Here is a 26041-nt window from a genome sequence, read left to right as displayed (position 1 = left end):
CTGGCTGGATCTAATATCTTCCCCAGATAAGACTATTATTTGAAATGTCACGCTAGCAGTTTCAGCTAACAGGCTGAGAGTCATCCCACAATCACACCAGCCTGTTCATAATCTTGGCCGTGGTCATCAGGAGGCTAATAAGTGCATGAATATGAATTATATTTTACCCCTAGTTCTCCTTCAGCTCTTGTCAAGAGAGGCTGATCATGTGGTTTGGAACAGTAGTTCTCACACTTTATCAAGCACCAGAATGCCCTGGAGGGCTTGTTCCAATACAGCCTGCGCCCTCCCCCCAGGCTTGCTGATTCAGTAGGTCTGGGCAGGGCCAAGAGTCTGTGTGTTTAACAAGTTCCCAAGCGATGCTGATACTGCTGGTCCAAGGACAACACCTCAAGAACTACTCTTTTAGAACGTTTATCAAACTGTGGCCACAAACCAGGCTCACCCAGGGATGCTATGGGACCCTCCATGGATCTTCCACTTCAGAATCACCACGGCTTGACCCCAACAATCAACATGGGAAGGCCTGCTCCAGGTGATCCCTGGGTACACTAAAGTTTTGAGAAGCCCGGGTTTTAACACAGGTGGCCATCAATGCAGGCTCAATACCCACAGGCCCTCCCAAGGCCCCTGAAGCCGCTGAGGGGCAGGATGTCGGCATGATCTACGTGCACGTCTATCCCTCTTGATTATCCTCCCTTAACTTTCCATGTTTCACCCTCAACAGCAAAGGGAGTATAAGGGCAGCAACCCTCCACAGCCAGGATCTCCAGAACTTAGGGTGTTTATGCCTGAGCACACAACCCTTTTCTTGTCATCCTTGTTTTCTTTTTATTTTCTCTCACACACTCCCAACCCTTAATTACGCCCTGGCCTTGCCAGCAGCTCCCTGCCCTCGCCCCAAAAGTGGGGGGACTACAGACTACCAAGGTTGATGACTAAAGCTTTCCTGCTCCCCACCCAATACCAGCCTTGCTTATTTTTCTCTATTGAGTTTTTGGAGCTACAGTGTAAACTCAGGCTCTCTGATGACTAAACTGAAAACCACGGCAGTATTTTAGGAACCTGAGAAGCTGTATCCTCTGATGATGGGAGGTTTACATTATTTTGTAGCTTTTTAAAATGTTTCATTAGTGAGTCAGAAAAACATTAGTAATTAAACCTCCTCTCACTTACAAAGAAGGTTATTAATATGTTGTAGTCATAAAGCTATAAGCACACTTAACATATCAAACTGCAAGGAAGTTTGTAGGAAAGTCGGTTTTCAAAGAGAGGAATCTTAAAAAACACGGTGGACAATACCCTTAAGAAAGATGTTATACTGTTGAAAAAGTATGTAACTACTTATTAAAATGCCTGACCCCTGACTGAACACTATGTCTTGGGATATTTAGATAATACACACTCATTCCAGAAAACTTAATAAAATCTAAAACAAAAACTGAAAGGAAACAATACTTAATCCAAAACATAGTTTCTCTACCAAAAGATATAGACAGACTATGAATTCCTAGAATGGATTACAATTGTTATGCAACTACTAAAATGCAAATAAAGCCACCTATTTTTTATAGAATTATCACAAAAATACTTAAATTCTAAAACCTACATATCCCAAAATGAAAGACTATGCTTTATTCATATAGGGCTTATATAATCTGAAGACATAATTCAGATTACTTGCTCATTAAAGAAAGTTCATTTAGATTTCCTCAGGTCATATACACACTTATCCATATATCACTGTATGTAAGGAAATTCTCTTCTGCAAACCTGTAAAATAGGCCTTGTAAAACATGAGAGACTAAAACCTGTAATTTTCCAGATCAGAACAATTTATTACTCTCAAGAAATATTTCTTTACATAGACCTAACACTAAAAATGTTACAGTAATTTCTTGGCATATTTCTTTCATTTCTTTAAATTTGAATGGTTTTCATATCAATTATCAATCTAGGCAAAGCACCACAAAAATGTAAAATGTCATGACAAGATATCTGAAAAAGAAAAAATAAATCACTCTGCTAAACAAATCTATTCCCACTCTTTATAAAGGGCACTTTAAAATTTTGTATTTTGAAATAATTTTAGACTTACAGAAAAGCTGTAAAAAGAACACAAAGATTTCAAGCACATGCTCACCTGCTTCCTCTAACGTTTACATCTGACATAACCATAGAATTAGCAAAACTAAGAAACTACACATTGGGACAATACTACTAACTAAACTATGGACTTTACTCCAATTTCAGCTATTTTTCCACAGATGTCCTTAAAAGAGTATTTTAAAAAATAAATTTCTCCACAAGAGTCCCCCAAGGTTATGTTAGGGATTAATCTGTTCCAAATACTAGAGTGGAAACAAAGGGCCAAATCTGTTTGTATTTCTATTTCTGCAAACCAAAGTGTGCCAAGCAGAACTTAACACATCAGTCCCATTATAATGTAAAACTAAACACTTGGTCACATAATATATTAATAACAACTTGGCTTTGAAGAAATCGGGTCAAAGAGACTGCCAGCTCTTTGGCTTCTCACTTGGAAAAGAGAATTTCAAGCAAAAGTAAAATGACTTAACTTTCTTCCTCACGTCTTACTTGTGTACCTTTTTATAAAAGTTATTTTTAATGATCATTAAAAGCCTAGAAGGCAGAAAGTGAACCTCCAACATTTTGCCTAACAAATGAGAAATCATAAAAGTAGAAAGTGATTTTTTTAAATGGAATGTTTATAGTAAATAAAGTCCTCATAGACCAAAAACCTAATTCTTTTCTTTTTTCTTCCAATAAGATTAGCACTCTATTTCTGATGTCTGGCACCCAAATTATGTGTAGTTACCTCCAGAAATGATAAACTGACAATCACATAAATTCCAAAACCATTCCAAAAGAGCATATGAGAATGAGGAGTGCTGCAGAAGAGGAACAACAATGTACCTTGTTTATAAATCTTCGTTACACCAAAAACCTCCACTGATTACATAAAACCTCATGACTGAGTCCACCGGGTGGCCTAAAGAGAACCTGAGTGGAAACTGTCCATTTCAAGGAGAGAAGATACAAGCCCAGTCTGACTTCTAACAATCACTCCTCTCACCCTCCTGTGTCAGTCATTTCACATACAATTTGAATGTTTCCGAATGATCGGGATTCACATTAATTGTTTATTCAATGAATAGTGAGCGCCTGTTAGGTCTAAGACTCTACGCTAAGTGCTTTTTGGAGACACACGGAGAAAAAAACTGACTTTGCCCTCAAGAAGTTTACAATCGAGCTCCTGTATCTTTAAAACTGATTTCCACGTCAGATGAAAAGCAGTCAACAATCATAATTTTTGGAAGAATCATAAAAAGAAATAAGTGCCAGTGCCATCATAATTAACTTTCCCAACATACAAAAAACCTGACTTTTCTAAAGCATTCACCTGTAAAATGCAACATGGAGAGAAAAAAATGTAATGTACTGCACCATATCTGATCCTCACACGCACAAAATTTGCCAACATCAATTTTTTTTAATTTCCACATTTCCAAGCAATCTCTTAGATACTGCCCTTCACGTCCCCTTTACCCGCTAACATCCCAGGATAACCCTAGATTTCCAAATAAAAAGAAAGCACTTAAATTAATGGTATGAAAACTCAAACAAATAGAATGATCCATTTCCCCCAAAAGAAAAACCTGGCTTTTAGTAAAAGTCTCTTTGGGTTTGACTGATAATTTAAATCAGCCTTAACAAGGACCACAGGTCGCTACTACTAAGCTGAAATCCTTTTTAATGATAAGAGGCCTATGGTTTAAATAAGCTACGTAAATATTCGTTTCCACCCCCTTGCACAGAACTAAAAAGCCATCCAAAAGCTATTTGACACAGCTTAACTTTAAACAAATCCCAGGCAGGGAGTTTGGGATCTTAATAAAGAGAAAGCCATCACCAAGGGCCTCGCATTTGGCTTCTCATCCTAACGAGTCACCTGGCTCTAAAACTGGCCAGTCTGCCCCATAATTCACTAATAGGAAAGAACTCAGGCCCAAATCTGCATCAACTTTCTATCAGAGAGCAGCGCATCATTTTGTTAAGTCCTCTGGTGCACACGCAATTACCAGAAGTTAAGGAAATATCAAACTTAGGAAAAGGGTTTTTCTCTACCAAAGTTGACAGGTGGGGTTTTACAGCACAGAGCAATCAGCCAACTACAAATTCAACTTCATCTCTGTGGCCAACTGTGGTCCAGGGTCCTGCAGCTCGGTAACACAGGAGACACAGCCTTCTGTGCCTGTGTGTACCCTGGGCTCCAAGAAGTAAAAAGCTATGTTTCCACGAGCCAGAGAGCCAAACGTCTACACGGTCTAAAACACGCGTTTTACTGTTGGTGAAAGTCTCCTTCATCAAATTAAAAAGAAAAAGTCCAACTTACTCATCCCTCCCGAATAAACAAAGAAATCTATTTTACAACCCAAATTTAAAGCCAAATAGCAAGCTTTTTATTAAAAGAAAAACAAAAAGCCCAGCGCCACCACTGCATGTAGACCTTCATGAAAACTAATACACACAAGAAAGAAAGTGTGCAAATGTGCGACGTTAGCTGTCCATGCACGTGCGCGCTCCAGAAGCCGACGGCGATCCAGAGGTCATCGCTGTAACTCGGTGTGGGTCTCGGCCCCTCGCCTGACCCTCGACTCCGTTCCCAGGTCCTCTCCGCCAGGAGCTCCCCCGGACTCGGGACGCCCGCGCGCAGGCAGGCACACACGCACACTCATGCACACTCGCACGCACACTGCCAGTCCCCTTGCTGCCCACCTGGGAACCCGGGCGGCGAGGCCGGCGAACGAGCTGCCCCCGGCCGCGGCGCTCCGCTGGGGGCCGAGGGCGGGGAGGGGGAGCCCGGCGGGCGCAGGGCCGCGGCGCCTGGGGCCTGGGGGCCTGGGGGCCCGGGCCCTCCCTCTGGGGCGCCGGCTTCCCCCGCTGGGACGGCGGAGGAGCGCTCCCTTCTGCTCTCGGGAGCCAGGTCACCGACCGCAACGGGCTGGGGGCGGCGGCAGGAAGGGCAGGGTGCCGGGCGATCGCAGCCGCCGCCGGAGCTGCGGCCGGGCCGGGGAGATCGCCGCGGGCGCAGCGGGCACCGGCGACCCGGCCCGGCCGCGGCTAGGGGTCGGAAGGACAGCGCAGCGCCCACGCCCGGCGGCCGGCGGCTGCAGCTCCGAACTTCAGGCAAAGTTTTCTGCTGTTCCTCTCGGAGCCGGCCGGGGCCTCGGAGTGGCGGCGGCCGCCCCGCGCAGGAGCCCAGGCCGCGGAGGGCCGGCGCCGAGATGCGGGTCCCGGCTCAGGGGCTCAGGCTGGGTGCCCGGCGCCAGCGACACGGCGGGCGCAGTGCCCCCCGCCACCCGCCCTCGGCTCTCGCACCCGAGGGGCTGCCGGCGTCCGGGCCCCCGCTCCGGCCCGCGCGCCCCCGGCCATGGCAGTAGGGGCCCCGCTTACCTGAAAACGCCTCCCCTGCCGCAGTTAGCAAAAGTCCGGCCAAAGTGGCCAGGCAAGTCCCAAGTCTCCTCATGTCGCGGCGTGCGCGCCGGGCCGCTCGCCGGCGGCGGCGGTGGGCGCGCGAGGGCGAAGGGCGGGCGGGAGCCCCGGCTGCGAGGCGGCGAGAAGAGCCGCGTAAACAGCCAGACACACAGGCAGACCCCGAAAGTGCCGGCGGTGGCACAAGTCCGGACTCCAGCGGCGGCGCCGCCAGGGAGAGGCGCCGGGTCCTCCGCCCCTGCCGCCCGCCTCAGTCGGCGTCCGGCGCTGCTGTGAGAGGGAGCGGAGGGCGCGCCCGCGGAGCCAAAATCCGCCCTCCGTGCCGGCGCTGCGCCGCCCTTGCTCGGACCCGAGCCGCCGGCACCCGCCGTGGCCGTGGCTGTGGCTGCGCGCGTCCCGCTCGCCGCCTCTCCGCCCGCAGCCCCGAGCCAGCCCCCGGGCGGCGGCGCGCCGCTGGCCGAGCGCGCGCCGGCTCCGCGCGGGGCTCTTGCACCCGACTGACTGGCGCTGCCCCGCAGGCCGGCTGAAGGGAGCGCCCACGTCACGCCGCCCGGCGCAGCCGCGGCCCGCTAGAGGGCGTGCGCGCCCAGCCCCGCCGGCCCGGCCGGCCTCGGGGGGACTCGGGGGCGGCCCGCGGCCACCGCTGCCGCCACCGGTGCGGCGTCCCCGCGCGGGGAGCAGCGGCGAGCAGACCCCGCCCCCTGCTCGCCCCAACTGCGCGCGGCCTCTGTTGGCGCTGGCTTCGGGGACCTGCCGTGCAAGGGCTGCGCCTCGACCAGAAGTTTGTCCAGGGGCGCCCGCCGCGAGGAGTTTGTGAGAACGGCGGCGGCCCCGAGGCCTGCGGCCCCGCGGGCGTGGCGAGCCGGCTGCGTCCCTGCCGCGCCGCGCCGGGCGGCGTGCCTCCGAGTCGCAGAGCCCGCGCCCCCGGCAGCTCGGGAAAGCCGAGCCAGGCGAGCGGCAGGCTGGAAGGGCTGCGGGCGGAGCGAAGTTGGCGGGCGCCGCGACCCCGCGGCGGGCCAGGGCGCTCCTGTCCCGGAGCCCGCGCCCGCGGAGCCTGCCGCGCTCCGCCGTCTCGTCGAGCCCCGCGTCCCCGGCGGCCCGCGGCGAGCGCACCGAGACGGGGGTTTGGACACAACCTGTGATTTCTGTATCTGGTGCGAAGTGTTGGGAAACGAGGGAGGAGGCGGCGTGACTGATGAATCAAATACTGCCTTGAAATATTTAATTTACCATTTTGGCTCTGGGATGACTAGTGAGTGAATAAAAAAACTTCCAATGCTTCAGTAAAGAGGTTCACTTTGTGAAATTACCGGAAAAAAAAAAGAAAGTGGTCGTTCCATCTCCCTCGGAGTGAGCGCCTTGAAATCGGCCCTGTGGACGGCAGGCCTGGCTGACTGAACGCAGTAGGAGGCCTGCGAAGAGGTTAACTTAGAAACCAAAGTAACGGGCCGTGAGTCACACGGTGTTCCAGCACCGGCAAAGACGTGGGCAGGACGCCGTGGGCAAGACGCCAAAGCCACGACGCAGGCATGCCCCAGAGCTCCCCAGCGTGCTTCCACCCACTGCTTATAAGGCCGAGAAAGTAGGGGGATCCCGCGCGCACCTTGGTCCTGTCTCCAGAAGACCTCACAACCGACAGACGAGGGTATGTTACAGCAGTCACGTCCCCGGGGCAGATTTAGGGACTAGAGGACTTGTGCCTTTGGCGTCCCAACCAACAGCTCCTCTTTCTTCAGGAATTCCACTTTCTAGATCCTTGTCAGAAGTGCTCTTTAAAAGGCTCTGTGTTAATAATTTACTTCTTAATATGACGTTACATCATCCTGCTACTTCTCCCAAGTATGTCCTTGTTGAGACTTTAATTGCAAAATGAGCATTTGAAGCATCAGAGAGGTAGGAGAATGGCATACCTCAAATGGGTCAACAAATGAGGGTGGTCCAGTCTGGAACCCAAATTTGCTTTTTTTTGAATGGCAATATGCTTTCCAATAGAACTTTCATGCTAGTAGATGCATAGAGAATCAAGATGAGGTAAAAGTAAATCTAGTCACTTTCCTTCTGAGAAACTTCAAGTTGGGTGAAAAAGCTAAGATTGGGATAGGTTTTCGTTGGCAACATATGTTAATTGCTTCAGCAAATGTCTGTTAAAGCCATATTATACGCCAGGCACTATGCCACGTCCTGTAGGTTGTGTTAAGCTGGGATCCCTCAGAAATAGACCTGGAGGTAAGATTTTAAGTCCAGTGGTTTTTATTGGGGAAGTAATCCCAGGAAGTCAGACAGTGGGAGAAAAATAAGTCAATATAGTCCCTCAAAACTTGTGACAACTACTGTCTGTTTACTCCCTCTTACAGGTGACTGGCCAGAGCAGCCCTGAGCCCAAATGGAAGGCCTCTGCTGAAACTGGATGGCTTGGACTTCCTCTAAGGTGGGGGCCCTATGGGAGTCCTCTGAGAGGACATTTGCTTTGACTTGTTTTTTCAGCAGTGGAGGTTCTTCATTTTAGTCCAACCATGGGATGTGTCCTGGCTCTCTGGGGACAATAGTGACATTTTCAAAATGGTCGGTCAGAGTTAGGGGTGCTGTGAGGCCAGCCTCCAGCATTGGTGGGCTTGGAGCAAGTGTACAAATGGAAACCCATCGTATGTCTAAATATTTCAGTTATTTATCAAGCTAGCAAACCACTATATCATATGTTACATCTTCCTACCTTGACAAATATAACAATATTGAAAGATAAGAAAATCTATAGTTTTTCAACCGGCCAGGGAGGGAAACACTAGACTCCCTGGGTACCTGCAGAAAGAGCAACCCTGCCACAGCAGAAGGAGACGAGTAACCCACACAGGGGTCATTCCTGGATCATTTGGACTAGTGATGAGAGGGAAGCACACTGCTGGGCCACAAAAGGCATCTCTTAGAAAAGCCCACTTCTCTAAGATCAGGAGACGTAGCTGACGCACCTAATACATAGATATAAGCACAGAGAAAGAGGCAAAATGAGGAGGCAAAGGGATACATTCCAAGCACAGGAACAGGACCAAAACCCCAGAAAAAGAAGTAAATGAAACAGAAATAAGCAACCTACCTGACAGAGTTCAAACAAAAACTCATAAGGATGCTCACTGATATTGGGAGACAACTGGATGAACACAGAATGTCAACAGAGAATTGGAAAATATAAAAAGAACCAATCAGAAATGAAGAATACAATACTAGAAATGAAAAATTCACTAGAGGGACTCAATAGCAGAGTAGATGATACAGAGGAACGGATCAGTGAGCTGGATGAAAGACTAGAGGAAATCACCCAAGCTGAACAGATAAAAGAAAAAAGAATTTAAAAGAATGAGAACAGTCTAAGGAACCTCTGGGAAAACATCAAGTGCACTAACATTCATATTATAGGTGTCGCAGAAGGAGAAGAGAGAGAGAAAGGGGCAGAGAATCTATTTGAAGAAATAATAGCTGAAAACTCTCCTAATCTGAGGAAGGAAACAAACATCCAAGTAGAGGAATCATACAGAGCACCAAACAAGATAAACCCAAGGAGGCCCACACCAAGACACATTATGATTAAAATGTCCAAAATTAAAGATAAAGAGAGAATCCAAAAAGCAGTAAGAGAAAGGCAACAAGTGACATACAAAGGAAAGCCCATAAGGCTATCACCAGACTTCTCAGCCAAAACCCTTCAAGCTAGAAGAGAGTGGCATGACATATTTAAAGTGCTGAAAGGACAAAACCTGCAGCCAGGAATACTCTATCTAGCAAGGTTATCATTCAGAATGGATGGAGAGATAAAAAGCTTCCCAGACAAGCAAAAATTAGAGGAGTTTATCACCAAGAAACCAGTTCTACAAGAAATGCTGAAGGGACTTAGTTAAGTGGGACAGAGAAGACCAAAAATAAGGATAAGAAAATTATCAAAACAAACACACAAACAAAAAACAACCAAGCAATAGAACCACTAGTAAAGGCAAATATATAGTCAAGGTAGCAGATCAAACACCTATGAACATAATATGAAGGTTAAAAGACCAAAGTACTAAAACTATTTATTTCAATGATAAGAGGGTAATGGAAAGACACACACAAAACAAGAGACTAGATATGATTTCAAAAACATAAAATGTGGGAGGAGGGGAGTAAAAGAGTAGAGCTTTTAGACAGAGGTCTAGCTAAGGAGACTATCAACTCAATATAGGTTGCTATATATGTAGAATATTATATAGGAACCTCATGGTAATCAGAAACCAGAAACCTATACAGAAAATACACAAATAAGTAAGAGGAAAGAAATCAAGCATATCACTGAAGAAAGCCATCAAACCACAAGAGAAGAGAGCAAGAGCAGAACAAAGAAACAGAGAACTACTAAAGCACTCAGAAAAAAAAAGGAACAAAATGGCAATAAATACATAGTTATCAATAGCTACTTTAAATGTCAATGGACTAAATGTTCCAATCAAAAAGCATAAGGTGGCTGATTGGATAAAAAAACAAGACCCATATATATGCTGCATACAAGAGGCACACTTCAGACCAAAGGACACTCACAAACTGAAAGTGAAAGGGTGGAAAAAGTTATTCCATGCAAATGGCAAAGAAAAGAAAGCTGGAATAGCAACACTTATGTCAGACAAAATAGGCTTTAAAACAAAAACTGTAACAGGAGACAAAGAAGGGCACTATATAATGATAAAGGGAACAATCCAACAAGAGCATATAACACTTATAAATATCTATGCACCCAACATAGGAGCAACTAAATATATAAAGCAATTATTAAGAGACTTAAAGGAGAAATAGACAGCAACACAATAATAGTAGGGGCCTTCAGCACTCCACTTACACCAGTGGATAGATCATCCAAACAGAAGATCAGTAAGAAACACTGACCTTAAATGACACATTAGATCAGATGGACTTGGTAGATATATACAGAACATTCCATCCAAAAACCAAAGAATACTCATTCTTTTCAAATGCATATGGAAGATGCTCCAGGATAGATCACATATTAGGCCACAAAGCAAGTCTCAATAAATTAAAGAAGATTGAAATAATACCAAGCATCTTTTCCAACCACAAAGGTATGAAACTAGAAATCAACTACAGGAAGAAAATCAGATAAGCCACAAATATGAGATTAAAGAAAATGCTACTAAACAACAATTGGGTCAATGAGAAATGAAAGGAGAAATAAAAAATTACCTGAAGACAAATGAAAATGAAATTCCGACATGCCCAAATCTATGGGATACAGCAAAAGCAGTTCTAAGAGGAAAGTTTATAGCAATTCACGCCTACCTCAACAAACAAGAAAAATCCCCCTCCCCCCCAAATCTAACACTGCACCTAATGGAACTGGAAGAAGAAGAACAAACAAAACCCTAAATCAGTAGAAGGAAGGAAATAATAAAAATCAGAACACAAATAAATGAAATAGAGACTATAAAACAGAAGAAAAAATCAGTGAAACCAAGAGCTGGTTCTTCGAAAAGATAAACAAAATTGACCAACCTTCAGCTAGACTCACGAAGAAAAAAAGAGAGAAGGCTCAAATAAAATCAGAAATTAAAGAGGAGAAATTCAATGGACACCTCAGTAATACAAAAGATATGGGAGAATACTATGAAAAGCTATACGCCAACAAATTGGATAATCTAAAAGAAATGGATAAATTCTTAGAATCATACAACCTTTCAAAACTGGATCAAGAAGAAGTAGAGAATTTGAATAGACCAATCACCAGTAAGGAGATTGAAACAGTAATCAAAAACCTCCCCAAAAATGAAAGTCCAGGACCAGACAGCTTCCCTGGTGAATTCTACCAAATGTTCAAAGAAGACTGAATACCCATCCTTCTCAAACTCTTCCACAAGTTGAAGAAGAGGGGAGGCTTCCTAACTCATTCGTCGAAGCCAACATTATCCTGATACCAAAACCAGACAGGGACAACACAAAAAAAGAAAATTACAGACCAATATCACTGATGCACATCAAAGCAAAAATCCTCAACAAAATATTGGTGAATAGAATACAACAATACATTAAAAAGTTCATACACCATGATCGAGAGGGTTTGGTTCCAGGAATACAGGGATGGTTCAACACCTACAAGTCAATCAATGTGATACACCACATTAACAAGATGACAAAAATCTCATGATCGTCTCAATAGATGCAGAGAAAGCATTTGACAAGATACTGCATCCATTTAGGATAAAAACTCTAAATAAAATGGGTATAGAAGGAAAATAACATAATTAAGGCCATATATGACACAAAAAACCACATCTAATATCATCCTCAATAGAGAAAAATTGAAAGCTATCTCTCTAAGAACAGGAAGCAGACAAGGATGCTCACTTTCACCACCCTTATTTAACATAGTATTGGAAGTCCTAGCCAGAGCAATCAGGCAAGAAAAAGAAATAAAAGGATCTACATTAGAAAAGAAGTGAAACTGTCACTATTTGCAGACGATATGATTTTCCATATAGAAAAACTTAAAGAACTCACTAAGAAACTTTTACAAATAAATGAATACAGTCAAGCGAAAGGATACAAAATCAATATACAAAAATCAGTTATGTTTCTATACACTAACAACGAAGTAGCAGAAAGAGAAATTAAGAAGACAATCCCATTTACAATTGCAATACAAAGAATAAAATACCTAGGAATAAACTTAACCAAAGAGGTGAAAGATCTGTACACTAAAGACTATAAAACACTATTGAAAGAAATTGAAGAAGACGCAAAGAAATGGAAAGATATTCCATGCTCTTGGATTGGAAGAAGTAACGTAGTTAAAATGTCCATACTTCCTAAAGCAGTCTATAGATTCAATGCAATTCCTATCAAAGTTCCAAGGACATTTTTCACAGAAACAGAACAAAGAATCCTTAAATTTATATGGAACAACGAAAGACCCCAAATAGCCAAAGGGATCCCGAGGAAAAAACAAAGCTGGAGGTATCACATTCCCTGATTTCAAAATATTCTACAAAGCTATAGTAACCAAACAGCATGGTACTGGCACAAAAACAGACACACAGATCAATGGAACAGAATCCGGAGCCCAGAAACAAACCCACACATGTATGGACAGCTAATTTTCAACAAGGGAGCCAAGAGCATACAATGGAGAAAGGAGAGTCTCTTCAATAAATGATGTTGGGAAAACTGGACAGCCACATGCAAAAGAATGAAAGTAGACCATTGTATTACACCATGCACAAAAATCAACTCAAAATGGATTAGAGACTTGCATGTAAGACCTGAAACCATAAAACTTCTAGAAGAAAACTTAGGCAGTACGCTCTTTGACATCCATCTTAGCAGCATTTTTTCAAATACCATGTCTGGATTGGGCAAGGGAAACAATAGAAAAAATAAACAAACGGGACTACATCAAACTAAAAAGCTTCTGCACAGCAAAGGAAACCATCAACAAAACGAAAAGACAACCTAACAATTGAGAGAAGATATTTGCAAACCATATATCAGATAAGGGCTTAATATCCAAAATATACAAAGAACTCATACATCTCAACAACAAAAAAACCCAACAACCCAATTAAAAGAATGGGCAAAAAATCTGAACAGAGATTTTTCCAAAGAAGATATAAGGATGGCCAACAGGCATCTGAAAAGATTTTCAATATCATTAACTATCAGGGAAATGCAAATCAAAACTACAATGAGGTATCACCTCACTCCCGTCAGAATGGCTATATTAGCAAGACAGGAGACAACAAATGTTGGAGAGGATTTGGAGAGAAGGGAACCCTCTTACATTGCTGGTGGGAGTGCAAACTGGTGCAGCCACTGTGGAAAACAGTGTGGACTTTCCTCAGAAAATTAAGAATAGATCTACCATATGATCAGTCTATTCTGCTCCTGGATATTTATCCAAAGAACTTGAAAACATGAATGCATAAAGATACATGCACCCCTATGTTCATTGCAGCCTTATTCACAATAGCCAAGACTTGGAAGCAAACTGGGTGCCCATCAATGGATGAATGGATAAAGATGTGGTATAGATACACAATGGAATAATACTCAGCCATAAGAAGCAATGAAATCTGGCCATTTGTGACAACATGGATGGACCTTGAGGGTATTATGCTAAGTGAAATAAGTCAGAGGGAGAAAATCAAATACCGTATGATCTCATTCATAATTAGAAGACCAAAAATAATGACAAACAGACACATAGCAACAGAGATTGGATTAGTGGTTACCAGACGGGAAGGAGGGAGGAAGGGAGGAGGGTGAAAAGAGTGATTAGGCACATGTGTGTGGGGATGGATTGTAATTAGTCTTTGGGTGGTGAACATGATGTAATCTACACAGAACTTGAAATATATTACACAGTACACCTGAAAGTTGTGTAATGTTATAATCCAATGTTACTGCAATAAAAAAGAAAACAGTCAAGAAAAGAAAAAGACCTATAGTTTTTATATGACAAAAGCCAGCAAAATATCAAAGACAACTGAATATATCCTCATGCATACCTAGATTTTCTGTTGATAGTCTGGCTATATGAATAAGTAATAAAATAAAGATATACATAATTAATACATTATTATATATTTATTCCATTAAATTGATTTTTTCCTTTATTTGAGTAAAAACTAATATGTTGTTATAATTAAGATGGTCACATAATTCGTGTTACAGGGATGGTAATGATCTGAAGCTTTGCTGTTCTATATGGCGCACCTAGCCACATTTCAGTCAGTTTTGTTCCTCAGTAGCACTGGCTATATTGCAAGTGCTCTTAGACACATGTGGCTAGTGGCCACTGTATTGGACAGCACAGATATAGAATATTTCCATCATCACAGAAAGTTCCATGGGACAACACTGATAAAAGATTAGTGTACTAAAATTTTACAAAATTGGAGTATATTTTTCATCAAAATTTAAATCAAATTTTTAAAATTAGAAAATTAAAATACTTTCCCATAGTTGTTGAAAGTTATTTTCTTCCAAATGGTTCAAGGTTATCTATTAAAATTAAAACGCGAGCTACAAATTATGATTATGAATACCAATATTTAAATAAAAATTATTCATAAAAAGCTTAAAATTTTTATTTAGCATTTGAACATTCAATTATACCTTATTAAATTTTTTTTTGAGGAAGATTAGCCCTGAGCTAACTGCTGCCAATCCTCCTCTTTTTGCTGAGGAAGACTGGCCCAGAGCCAACATCCATGCCCATCTTCCTCTACTTTACATGTGGGACGCCTACCACAGCATGGCTTGCCAAGCGGTGCCTTGTCCACACCTGGATCCCAATCAGGGAACCCTGGGCCGCCAAGAAGCGGAACGTGTGCACTTAACTGCTGTGCCACCGGACCAGCCCCTAAACTTTTGATAAAATAAAAACTATTAGCAGTTCTAACATTCAGTGTCCACCTGGTTGTCCATGTAAAGAATCAGTGTCACATTTCACATGTGTTATAAAGACATTTCTACCATTTTAACTGTCAAATTAATTACTTAGTTTGGCAAAATATTCCTCAGTCACCATGTTCAACCAGGTGCCAATACTATATGAATGGGCGACTTCCTTCTGAACCATGGATTGGAACACGAAGGGAAGCAAGAAAACTGATGCTTGACACTACTGGAAACAGTGTGCATTATTTAAGACTGTATGATATTCTTGCTGTCTGAAAGGAAAGACTTGATTCTTAATTAATATGACTTCAAGACAGTGCCTCTGCCATTACATCATCCACACAGCTAAGTGTCCATCCGCCGTGTCAGCAGCAGCACACACCAAAAACCTTCACAGCAGTATTTCCCAGACAGGGGACCCAAGTTGTGGGGAAGCGTTTCTCTGGGGCCTGAACAGAGTTGGTTTTGAGAGCAGATGTTTAGGATTATGTTTATGCTTCCTGAGCACTAAGCACCAGACCCTAGTGACAGAAGTGACCATGTCTCCCTTAATAAATTTATTTTGATAGGTTTGTGATACTCAGGCCCTGTAAGGCACGGGCACAGGGCAGGAGCCCACCTTGCCAGGTCTGTGGGCAGAATGGCCAACTGCACTTATGGAGTAGTGGGATCTCTAGCAGCAGTTCGTGAAACTTGTCCAAACTGCATTCAAGTCAAAATGTAAGTTAAGAAAAGGAAGGAAACTGGTCTGACCATAAGCTACCCCTACCTATCCAAATTATATGTTGACTTTAGACCTTAACTTCATGCAGAAAGTCCCTGATCCATCCAAAGTATCACCACACCTGCCAAAAGGCATAGACAAAGTTAGGTCACTTAAATGCCCCAAGGTGGCTTAATTGAAAAGATTGTCCTTATTTTCATTACTCATGTTTTCTTCTCTAGGCCTTGTTGCTATGATTATTTCCCACTTTTTGAGGTACACTGAGATCATGAAAGTGTATTTCGAGACAATGAAGGGAAAATGTAAGCACCCTGTATAGGTTTCCACAAAGACGTATTGTCTTTCTCTGATCAAAAGACAGTATGTCGCTGAAAAAAAGAAAGGAAGGAAGGAGGCAGGGAGAGAGGGGAAAGAGAGGACAGATGGAGAGAGGGAAGGAAGGAAGGAGAAAGGGAGGGAGTCGGAGACAGAGAGCTAGCTCAGAATGTGGAGTGCACCTTCACTGAGTCCCGACTGCGAGTTAAATTAGTTGATTTCCACTCCCTGCTTGTAGCAGTGGCATCACACGTGAAAGCTCGGTGTGGTTCTAGAGGCACTGGACAGACTGATGGTTTATTCTGTGGATCTCAGACTAAGCAAAGCTTTAAGTGTACAGTGCATCACAGTCTCTGCCCAGCCCTCAGAGCAGTGTGTGCGCCCTGGGCAGCAGCGGGGCAGCGGGACACGGTGATGGCAGACCCCTGCCCTGCACACACTCGCCACTGGAGTCTACTCTGCTTAGCTTCAGACAGGAGAGGAGCAAACAGAACTTTTCACCCAGGACTTCACATCATTGCTCACCTTTTGAATGTGTGCACATGAAACTGGGGAGAATGGCATGAGATGGAAAACTCATTGTTTTTCTCAGGGGCCGGAAGAAACCAGGTCATTTAAACTTTCCCCGATGCAGCCCTGTTCTCACCTGAACAGAAGAAAGAATGGGCGCAGGTGCCCTTTGTTATAGCTGTTCATGTCCTACCTAAGGCCAGAACCTGTCACCGACAAAAGGCAAAACTCATCCCAGCATAGTTCAAAGCCACTTTTGTATAAAGGATTAAATCACTAGGGTGACATTTTTGATGCCCCAGGAATTCCTTCTCATGGCTTAATTAAGACAGGAGAGGTAATACGTTTTAGTTCTTTGTTTTGCCCCCATTACCCTCAGAATATAATCTCCTGAAGTGTTGATGCTAGGGCAATGCATTTGCATATTATTTTTAAAAATCTTAACCCTCACACTATTAATCTGCGTGACATTGGGCAAGTCACTTAACCTCTCTGTGCTTCAGTTTCCTTATCTGTAAACTGAAGGGAATAATTGTACCTACTTCACAGAGTTCTTGTGAGGATTAAATGAGTAATAATACAAAGTGTTTGGAACAGTTTCTGGCACATAATTAGTGATATATAGGTGGTTGTTGTTAGTAACCACTGATTTTAGAATCAAATACTAAAGAGAGTCTGCTGTGCACAAAGTTCTGTGCTAGGGTTCTGTACAGGCGGAGATGGGATAGAAAAATCTAATTGGGCTCAGTTACCATTTGGATGGGAAGACCGTCAACAGTTGTTCCCATCCTTTCTCATCAGACTCTTCTTTTGGGCATACTGAGGTTCTGTCAGCTGCTAGACCCGACCCAGGACCATATCCAGTAAACCCCGTGGTTTGTCTCAGCAGGGCTTCCTGTTTGCTCATCTGCAGATGAGAGTAAGAGTTTTTGTCCTGTCTGCCGTCTTGCATTGTGAGAATCAGTGACAGTGTGTATGGCGCTGCTTTAGAAACAGGCCCTCGCTTACTGGACTTTGAGTTCATTATGTGGCTCTCATATTTCATTTTACCAGGTGGGATTAGAAGTTCAATTTGCAAATAGGTCATATTTTTATAAAAATCTGTTTCTAATTGGAACTTTTACCTTTTCACTATTTTAGGTAAAATGATTAGGTAGGTTGATATTCTTGAAAAATTCCCCACTTAGTCATGGGTTCCGTAGCAAGGTGAATGCTACGTGGCAGTCTCAATATACTGGAAAATATAATTATGGCAGCCACATCCAAACCTGTGTTCCCAGGAACAGTAGATGTAGGAAGTGACCTGCTGGAGAGACCCTGGCAACAATCTAACCTTCAGAATGCCTGTCACCTCTGTAGATTGTTTTGTATGTTCTGCAGGGAATGACACAGATCTCCCTGTGACTTCCCTGCCATGTGTGAGCAGGACACTAGGGCTGATTTACGCCGAGGAGCCCCCTGGGGAAACAGGTCAAGCTGTACCCTTTCCTTCCGCTCCTGCATCCTGGACGAGGGGAAACGACTGCCTACAGGAGGCACTCCTCTGACCAGAAGGCTGTCTGCCCCGCCCTCTGGGAAGGGAGAGCCAGTGGTAGGCTTTTTCCTCTCTGGAAGCAGGGATCCATCTTAAGTGACCAGAGGCAGCAGCAACCTTACAGACACAGTAACCACTCTCCCAAACACACATCAGTGGTAGTTCTCAGGCTGGTTCCTTGAATATGGGAAAAGACAAGGAAAAAAACTGATTTATGAAGATTTTATCAGAGCCCTCTGGTGGTCATTGTAGACTCACTTCCTTTGTTTAAGTCACCAAGAAGTCCTAGAGGAAAATGCTTCCTGCAATCTCTGGAGCTGGGAAGTTTTAGAGATCTGCTGGCTCACTCAGAACGTGTGCAATGACACATTGCTGTCTGCATCACAGTCGATTCAAAGGCACAGACAGGCACCAGCTCACCAAGCTGCAGCTCCTTTCCACACGGGTGTTCAATACACAAGCAAGTGTCGGTCTTTGTATCCCTCTTTTCTCCCCAGAGGCTTTGAACTAATGTTTTATATTAGTTCTTGTGCCTTTGAGTGAGATAACTGTTTTTTCTCACAACACAGTTTGGAGGTTAGTCAGATTTTCCAAAACTCAGGGTGGAAATCATGGTACCGTATCATGTTCCCATGGATTCTTATTTCCTTTTTATTTCGCTTTCTTTAAAACAAATCCTTTGAAGTCAATAGGTACATTCCTTAAATCTCTGCTTGACTAGTACTATTAAGAAACGTACTAACAATGTCAGTCCTACCTCAGATTAAATTATTGCAACAATGGTGTCCTAGGTCCTGTGATCTGTAATATAGCTGGGTTTCCACTAGAATAAGAAAAAAACATTTCAATGCTAACATCAAAGAAAAGATCATCTTTACTTTCTCTTCATCTTTGATATTTTAAAGTTTCCAAATGTTGCATTTTAAATTGAAGATTTCTAGAAGTCATTACTGTCAAGATGAGACAAGCTGTAGAAGAAAACATTCAAACTTATCTCAGTGTGTTTTTTGAGCTAACATTTACTGAAGCCTTACTAGGAGCAAAGCATTTTGCTCGAGCAGTAAAACTCTGAAAGACGTATATGATCACCATGGCTATTTTAGAGACAAGGAAACTGAGGCTTAAAGATAGAATGACCTAGATCTTATAAAGATAAGTAATATAATTAGGCCACAATCACTCAGCTGGTGGCAAGTGGTGGAACTTAAATTTGTAGGCAAATATTCTAATTTCCAGGGCTCCCTTTCTTAATCACTCTGGTGTAATTTCCATCTTCATCTTTGTCTCTTCCTACCAAAAATTCTTTGTCACATGGTTGTCTAACTTGCCATTCTCTGGCCACACACTGCACTGATCTTTGTTTATGTGATTATCTCAAAGCTCCTAACTAAATTTTTTCCATCCTTGAAGGATGTATAAGTCAGGATTTTGTTGATCTCTGGATAACAGATGACCAGCCAACCCTGGCATATAGAACAATGGTTAAGGATGTAGGATTGAGTAATACACTGCCTGAGTTCAAAGTCCAGCTGCTCCACTTACTAACTGAATAACTTGAGTAAATTATTCAACCTTTCTATGCCTCAACTTCCTTATCTAAAAATTAGGATAACAATGGTACTCATTTCTTTAAGTCTTTGTGAGGATAACTGTGAATTTAAGTAAACCACTTAGAAAGTGTTAAAAAATAAGTTACCATTCTGTAGTTTCTTATATGGAGGTAGGCAGTCCAGGTGGTGCAGCCATGTCACCATGCCGTTGAGGATCCAGTTTCCTCCTGTTCTCCTGCTCATTCTCAGCCTTGCAAAACCTAAGTGCCTCCTGCATTCCAGGCAGAAAGAGGAAAGGCAAAGGACAAAACCACTTCTTGTGGGTATTTGGCTTTTCTATGAGAAGGAAAGGCCCCCAAAGGACTTTCTCCTCCAGCAAAAATGGTGTCATATGACCAGGCCTCGCTTCCATGGTAGCTGGGAATTGTAGTCATATGTTTTCCAGCCTCTCTAGTGGAGGAAGGTAGGGGAGAACGCGGTTGGGAATGGCTGTTAAGTGAACCGACCTCTAGTACCGCCCAAAAGACCCAGCTCCTAGCCCACCTACTTGTCTTCCTTAATTACCGACTTAAAGGGCAAGACTTAGACTATGTCTTTGGAACTAATTTATGGTTCTGTCTGCCTGGGACCCATATTTTTTCATGGTTGGTTTTTTCTTATCTTCAGGCTCCGGTTAATGCCTTCTCCTCAGAAAGGAACTCTCTAACCACCCCAATGAATACAGGTTTCTCCTCCTATCCTCCTTCGCAGCACTCTGCTTATTTCCTTCCTGATGCTGAATTTAATTGGTGAGATGAGAAGGACGATATTTTTTATATTCCCAGTAAGCAGGGTTTTTTCCCTGCCCTTGGTACACCACTATGGCCCCTCCTAAGAGGGCAGGATGCTGTCACTTCAGGAAGGAGGAGAATATACTGTGGAAGTTCAGGTCAAAGAGAACCGAGGGTGGAGAGCCATCCCCTTGCTGCCACAGTGAACACTGGCAGAAAAAGGAAACGAAAGTAGAGCTACGAGGCCAGACATCAAGGCGGAGGTGCCCAAGAACACTGAGGTCAGTGGCCCAATTTCAGAGAATAGTCACACCTCTCATAGAAATCCCAGGTTCAACATGTCACTAGTCTGACCAGGTCAGTCATATCATTCAATAGCTGCACAGGAACGTAGCTGGATTTTTTTGAATGAATGAATAAACGAATGGATTATTTTGAATGATATGTTTTGACAGAATGTGAATACCCCATGTTTTGATGAGATGTGAGATTTTGGCCTCACTGCAATTTAGCTACAAAATGACGTTTTGTTCCCTCAAAGATGACTTCTTCAGGGCAGAGACTGCCTTTTTCTTCTTTGCATCCCCTTTGGGGCCTCCTACAGAGGTACTCCATGGATATTACTTAATTGATTAAATGAGGTGCTGAAGATAAAAATGACAGAATTAGGAAGAAACAAAGGATTATAAATCCTAGGTTACCTGTATTTTTCTTCAGAAAAGAGAGATACTAGCAGATGGAAATGGCAGATACTGTCGGCTCACTTCTGTGCTTAATATAGAAGAACAGCCATGAAGGAAATAAGATTCCCAGAGGGCACCTAAGATAAGAAAATCAGTATTTAACCTTAAGAAATATGGCTTTGTACTTAGCTAATGACTTGTGTTGTACACATGCTTACCAGGGAATCAAATTTGATGTCTTGAAATCTTGATTAAATTTCTAGGTTTCATTCTGTTTCCCTAACCATAAATTTATCTGAATTTTTTTTAGCGTTTGCTTGGTAGAGACTGGAATCTTTAATTCCTGCCTAATACTCTCATTTTTGTCAGACTATGTAGACATTGAATCAGCCACCAGAATTAGCTCCCTGCTGTTTCATTCTCTCTGTCCTCTGTTCATTTCAGGAGCTCCATTAGAGCACATGTGAACAGAAGCATGGCAGCTCCAGTTCCATCCATCGATGGCAGTGACCTCTGGGACGTGAACCTCTATGATCCTCAGTTTCCACTTAGGTTAAAGGACTAATACCTGCTCAAATGGAATTATAAAATTATGAGGAGGATGAAATGAGGTCCATGTGAAATACTTTATATAATGTACAGCGATATACAGATGAGAATTATCATATCTTATACATAGCATCATGAGCCTGTATTTCATTCCCTTTTTACAGGAAAAGATACTGAGAGCAGAAAGTCCAAATTTATTAGGGATTTGTGTTAAAGATGGTATACTGAACACACTCTTGTACCTTTGCCTCCTCCTGAAATCCTAAAATAATGACAATAAAGAGATAGGGAGAAAAAAAGGAGGCAATAGCAACACAATTTTGAAAGTGGAAAAGCAAAAGTGGAAAGAAGAGTGGCAACTTACCAGCAGAACAAGGGAAAACGAATCCTAAGCTGCAACTTGAGAAACTCAAGAAGCACTCTACTCTGCACCCCCAAAGTCCCCAAGGCTTCAGGAAGTGGGGTCTAAGTGGGCTGCAAACAGGAGGGTTGTTAAAAGTCTGTTTAAATGTAGTGAACACCCGCTGACCAAATCATCTTTTCTCTGCTTGACCAAGGTGACTGCCTCTCATCTGCTCTGGCTGAAGATTAGAGGTTAATGCTCTGGCAGAGTCACAGCAGGCAGTGTTTGCACTGCTTGGGGACATCAGGCACAAGTGAGGTTGGGACTACCATGTTGAAGATGGAGCTTAAGTGACAGTGTAAATAATGAATTCTGAAACACCTCAAACTTTTTTCCCCCTCAGCTTCCAGAACATTGACCACTAGGCTTCTCTTCTCCAGACAGAAGATGAGAAGATTCTTCTCTGAAGAATCCGACCAGCTCAAGAGATAAGACCTAGATTCCGATGTTGGGGTTCTGCCAATGAAACCGTCCAGTAGCTGACAAACATGTACATGCCTCACCCACATGCTTGGAACTTCCCACAAGCTTCAAAATGCCCCATTTTTTTTCTTCTATCTATTTATAGCTCTACTGAGGTATAATGTACAACTATAAAATAATGTCCCACTTTTAAATATGATAGAGAATCAGGGGCTATCAGAAAGCTGAGGAACATCTCTAATATGAAACATAATAAACAGAAACAACTAACATCAGATATTAGACGGAGACATGAAAACTTCAAAAAATATCTATCAATAACAGTCTTAGAGCCTCTTTAAAATAAAAGCAAGATGCTATAGAAAGGAGTATCCAAAGAACAAAAATGAATTCTTAGAAATTAAAAATAAAATAGCAGAAATCAAAGACTCAATAGAAAGGATGGAAAATAAAGTTCTTGAATTTATTCATTAAAGTAGAACAAATTTACTTTCCATTAAAGCAGGAGGAAAAGACATGGAAAAGAAATATAGGAATGAAAAGATGAGAAAATCAGAACATTAGGCCAGGAACATTTATCATCCAGAAAATGAAGTTCCAAAGGAAAAGAAAAAGAGAGAAAACAGAGGGACATAAATAATCAGAAAATAAACGAAGAACATTTTCCAGAAATGAAGGGCTTGGATCTCCAGATCGAAAGGGCCCTTTGAAGCCCAGCATAAAAGAGGAGAATAGCCCTAGAACATGCACATCATCGTGAAATTTCAGAGCAGTGGGACAAAGAAAAGATATCCCAAGCTTCCAGAGAGGAAAAACTGGCTTCAGAAAATGGATTGTGAAGCAGAATGAATTTAGACTTCTCAACAGCATTCAGAAGCCTGGAAAACAACAGAATAAAGGCTTCAAAATTCTGAAAGAAACCTATTTCCTATCTGAAATTGTATTCTCAGCCACACTAAAATAAAGTGTTATGGCGAAATAAAAACATGTTCAAATATGCAAAGTTTCAGAAAAATTAACTTCTTCTAAGGAAACTACTGACAGATGTGCTCCACCCAAATGAGAGAGCAAACCAAGAATTAAAAAGGCATAGAATTTGGAATACAAAAGATTCAACACAGGAAAGACAGAGAGAATTCTCAGGATTATAGTGTAGGGAGATCTCAGATGACAGCTGTGCAGAACACCCAGGCAAGACTGGGTTGAGTCAGGAGGTCCATGAGAGTTGTCTCCAAGAAGATGAAATTAATAGAATCCTTGATATGTTTAAACATAGTGAGAGGAGATTTAGATGTTCGTGCGTAGAATTTGGAATGAATTGGTGATACAAATTAGATGATTAGAAAATTAAGCCAGCAAAAAATAAGTCTATTGTTAACTCCAAAAAGTTGTGAAGGAAAGAAAATGTGATCATAGAATACAACATGTCACTGTGAACAGCATTTGGTTGTTATAATAATGTTAACAATAAATATTTATCTCACCCAAATTATTATATAACTGTATTGAGAGGCTGGGAACACAGAAGAGTGGTGTTTCTGCTGTATGGGGGTGATGGTGGTGAGGGAGGGTAGTAAAGGAGAGCCGAATCTTCATCCTCCCACATGGAGAGTCAATAGCAAAGTCTTAAATTAGTAGTATATAAACATGGTATTTAGATATGTGAAGGTAAATATCAAAAGAAATGGTTAATAGTGTTAAAAGTGATTGTCCCTAAGAATAGGAAATGTGTATGGGGGCGGAGGAGAGTGGTCATCATGTGGTCATTAGAACAGATTTTGTGCATTTGTAACTGTAATAAAACTATAAACTAAATTGCTCAAAAAGTCAACTAAATTGCCAAACTATATTTTTGGCACAGGAGACAAAATTATAGTTTCTCAACATCTTTTCTTTGGATTATACAACTTGCCCCATTTCTAAGCACTTGAGACACTGAAATTACAAATAGCCAATGGCTAGACCAAATATAAAAATAGAACTCTGACCCATAATCTGCAGCAACCAGCCCAGGAAGCCAACCTGCTATAAGCCCACCTTGTAGGAAATCAGACCATAACCCCTTGCAACAATTGGCCCCAAATGGCCAGAACTTGATTAATAACTGACAGCTTCCCTAATTTTTGTCCCAGCTTCCAACTGAGGACCAACTCGCGAAAGGCAAGTGTACACCCCTAACCAATTACCTAGGATGCATCTTTTCCAGCTAGCCCGCTAACAGCTCCCCCATGCCACCATCCTCCAAGCAGTGCATACCTGAAGCTTTCCTTTGTCCCACATAGCTATCCCACTCTTCGGGCTGCCTTTGAGTCTTGACCAAGCACAAGTGTTGGTGGCTGACTCCCTTGCTAAGCAAGTTCTTAATAAATACCCTTTGCTTGTTCTCATTTAATTGGTCTTCAGTTATTTCCACACACTATTTTGTGGCATTGCAAATTTTTGAAGATTGAAAACCATTTTATTTGTCAAGAATTAATGTCAGCTAAACCAACGATACAAATTCAGGAAGATTTACTAATTTCTTGACAAATCCTTACATTTATTTGCTCATATATTGTGCTCTATTTCAACATAGAAAGTGCTGCACTGGGTGTCATGGAAGATACAAAGATGAATTAGGTAAGTTGAGTATTTCAGTTAATTGGATTTAATAATTTTAGAGTTTCTTAAATTCAGATAATCAAAATTATCTCAAGTTTAGACAACTCAATTAAAGCTGTATTCATACTTTTAAGAAAATGAACATAATTTTAAAAAGCAAGTTCCAAAAAGAGAGATCAACTTAGTATTATACTTTTTTATTTAAAATTTTCTCTCAAATTGCCCAATTTAAATTTTCTTACTTAACTATCTTGGCATATGTGTAAAATATGTTTTTTTTTTACCCCCTTGAAATCTCCTCTTATGTTTACTACTACAAATATAAATGTTAAATGAATTTCATTTATGCTCATTTTCCTCTTTGTGCTTTAGAACTGAATTGCAGATGTCATATGAAGGGCACATATATGATTGTGGAAAATTATTCTATTGAAAATAACAGTAGTTTTTATAATGATGTAAATCTGAGAACGCAAAAGAAATTGAGGTTAGAAAAATAGATGTATTTACTAAAAAACTACTGTGTGCAAATGGTAAACTAGTTTTTAGCAAGACCCAAATAATGCAATCAGTGGGAGTTTGACTAGTCCATGCAGTTGTCAAAGGCATGTGGGATGTGCAAATAATAGCTGGAAATTTGTTGTGGACATGAAGCTATTAAACTTGTCTCCTGCTGCATTCAATATGGTAGTAAAAACTATTATTAAATAACTGATTTTATAGCAACTGTTAAAATTATTTGGCCAAAGTATAAATTAGAGTTTATGATGGATGCAAATGTATGTCTTAAAATGTATACCACTAATTTAGGCTCTTTTCCCATTTTAAAATAACCACTCAAACGAAAGGACAGTGATTACCACAATAAGAGCAAATCAATAAGGCTGCAGGAAGGCTTCACAAGCCTGAAACACGAAATGTGACTTTGCTTTTCACACACAGAATCCCACAATTATTGGGGATCTCTTCCCTAGTTGAGGGCACATAGCTTGCATTAGCAGTAATGGGGTGACACACATGAAATCCTGAGAAC

The 26041-nt window shown here is 42.2% G+C and overlaps 2 protein-coding genes across 9 annotated transcripts in view; one reads left to right on the top strand and one right to left on the bottom strand.

Moving 5' to 3' along the window:
* Positions 1-6031, bottom strand: part of PTPRM (protein tyrosine phosphatase receptor type M) — a 770187-nt gene extending 764156 nt beyond the window's left edge. For all 8 annotated transcript variants that reach the window (XM_023648190.2, XM_023648193.2, XM_023648191.2 and 5 more), the window contains exon 1: positions 5479-6031. In XM_023648190.2, the coding sequence (XP_023503958.2) occupies positions 5479-5551 (73 nt within the window). In that variant the 5' untranslated portion in view covers positions 5552-6031. The remainder of the gene's footprint in view (positions 1-5478) is intronic.
* Positions 5550-23899, top strand: LOC102147837 (serine/arginine repetitive matrix protein 3-like). Its single transcript, XM_070221202.1, has 4 exons — positions 5550-6035; positions 6091-7162; positions 7872-7945; positions 21477-23899. Exons 1-2 carry the CDS (start codon positions 5550-5552, stop codon positions 6775-6777), a joined length of 1173 nt encoding a protein of 390 aa, XP_070077303.1. The 3' UTR covers positions 6778-7162; positions 7872-7945; positions 21477-23899.
* The last annotated feature ends 2142 nt before the right edge of the window (positions 23900-26041 follow it).

Source organism: Equus caballus, chromosome 8 (assembly GCF_041296265.1).
Source record: "Equus caballus isolate H_3958 breed thoroughbred chromosome 8, TB-T2T, whole genome shotgun sequence".
Lineage (NCBI taxonomy): Eukaryota > Metazoa > Chordata > Mammalia > Perissodactyla > Equidae > Equus > Equus caballus.
The sequence above is the reverse complement of the archived record's forward strand: the minus strand, read 5'-3'. Positions and strand labels throughout refer to the sequence as shown.

Coding starts and splice junctions, on each gene's coding strand:
- LOC102147837 (XM_070221202.1), top strand. CDS start 5,550: ATGTCGCGGCGTGCGCGCCGGGCCGCTCGCCGGCGGCGGCGGTGGGCG. Junction 6,036..6,090: donor TGACTGGCGCTGCCCCGCAG/GCCGGCTGAAGG, acceptor GCGGCCCGCTAG/AGGGCGTGCGCGCCCAGCCC.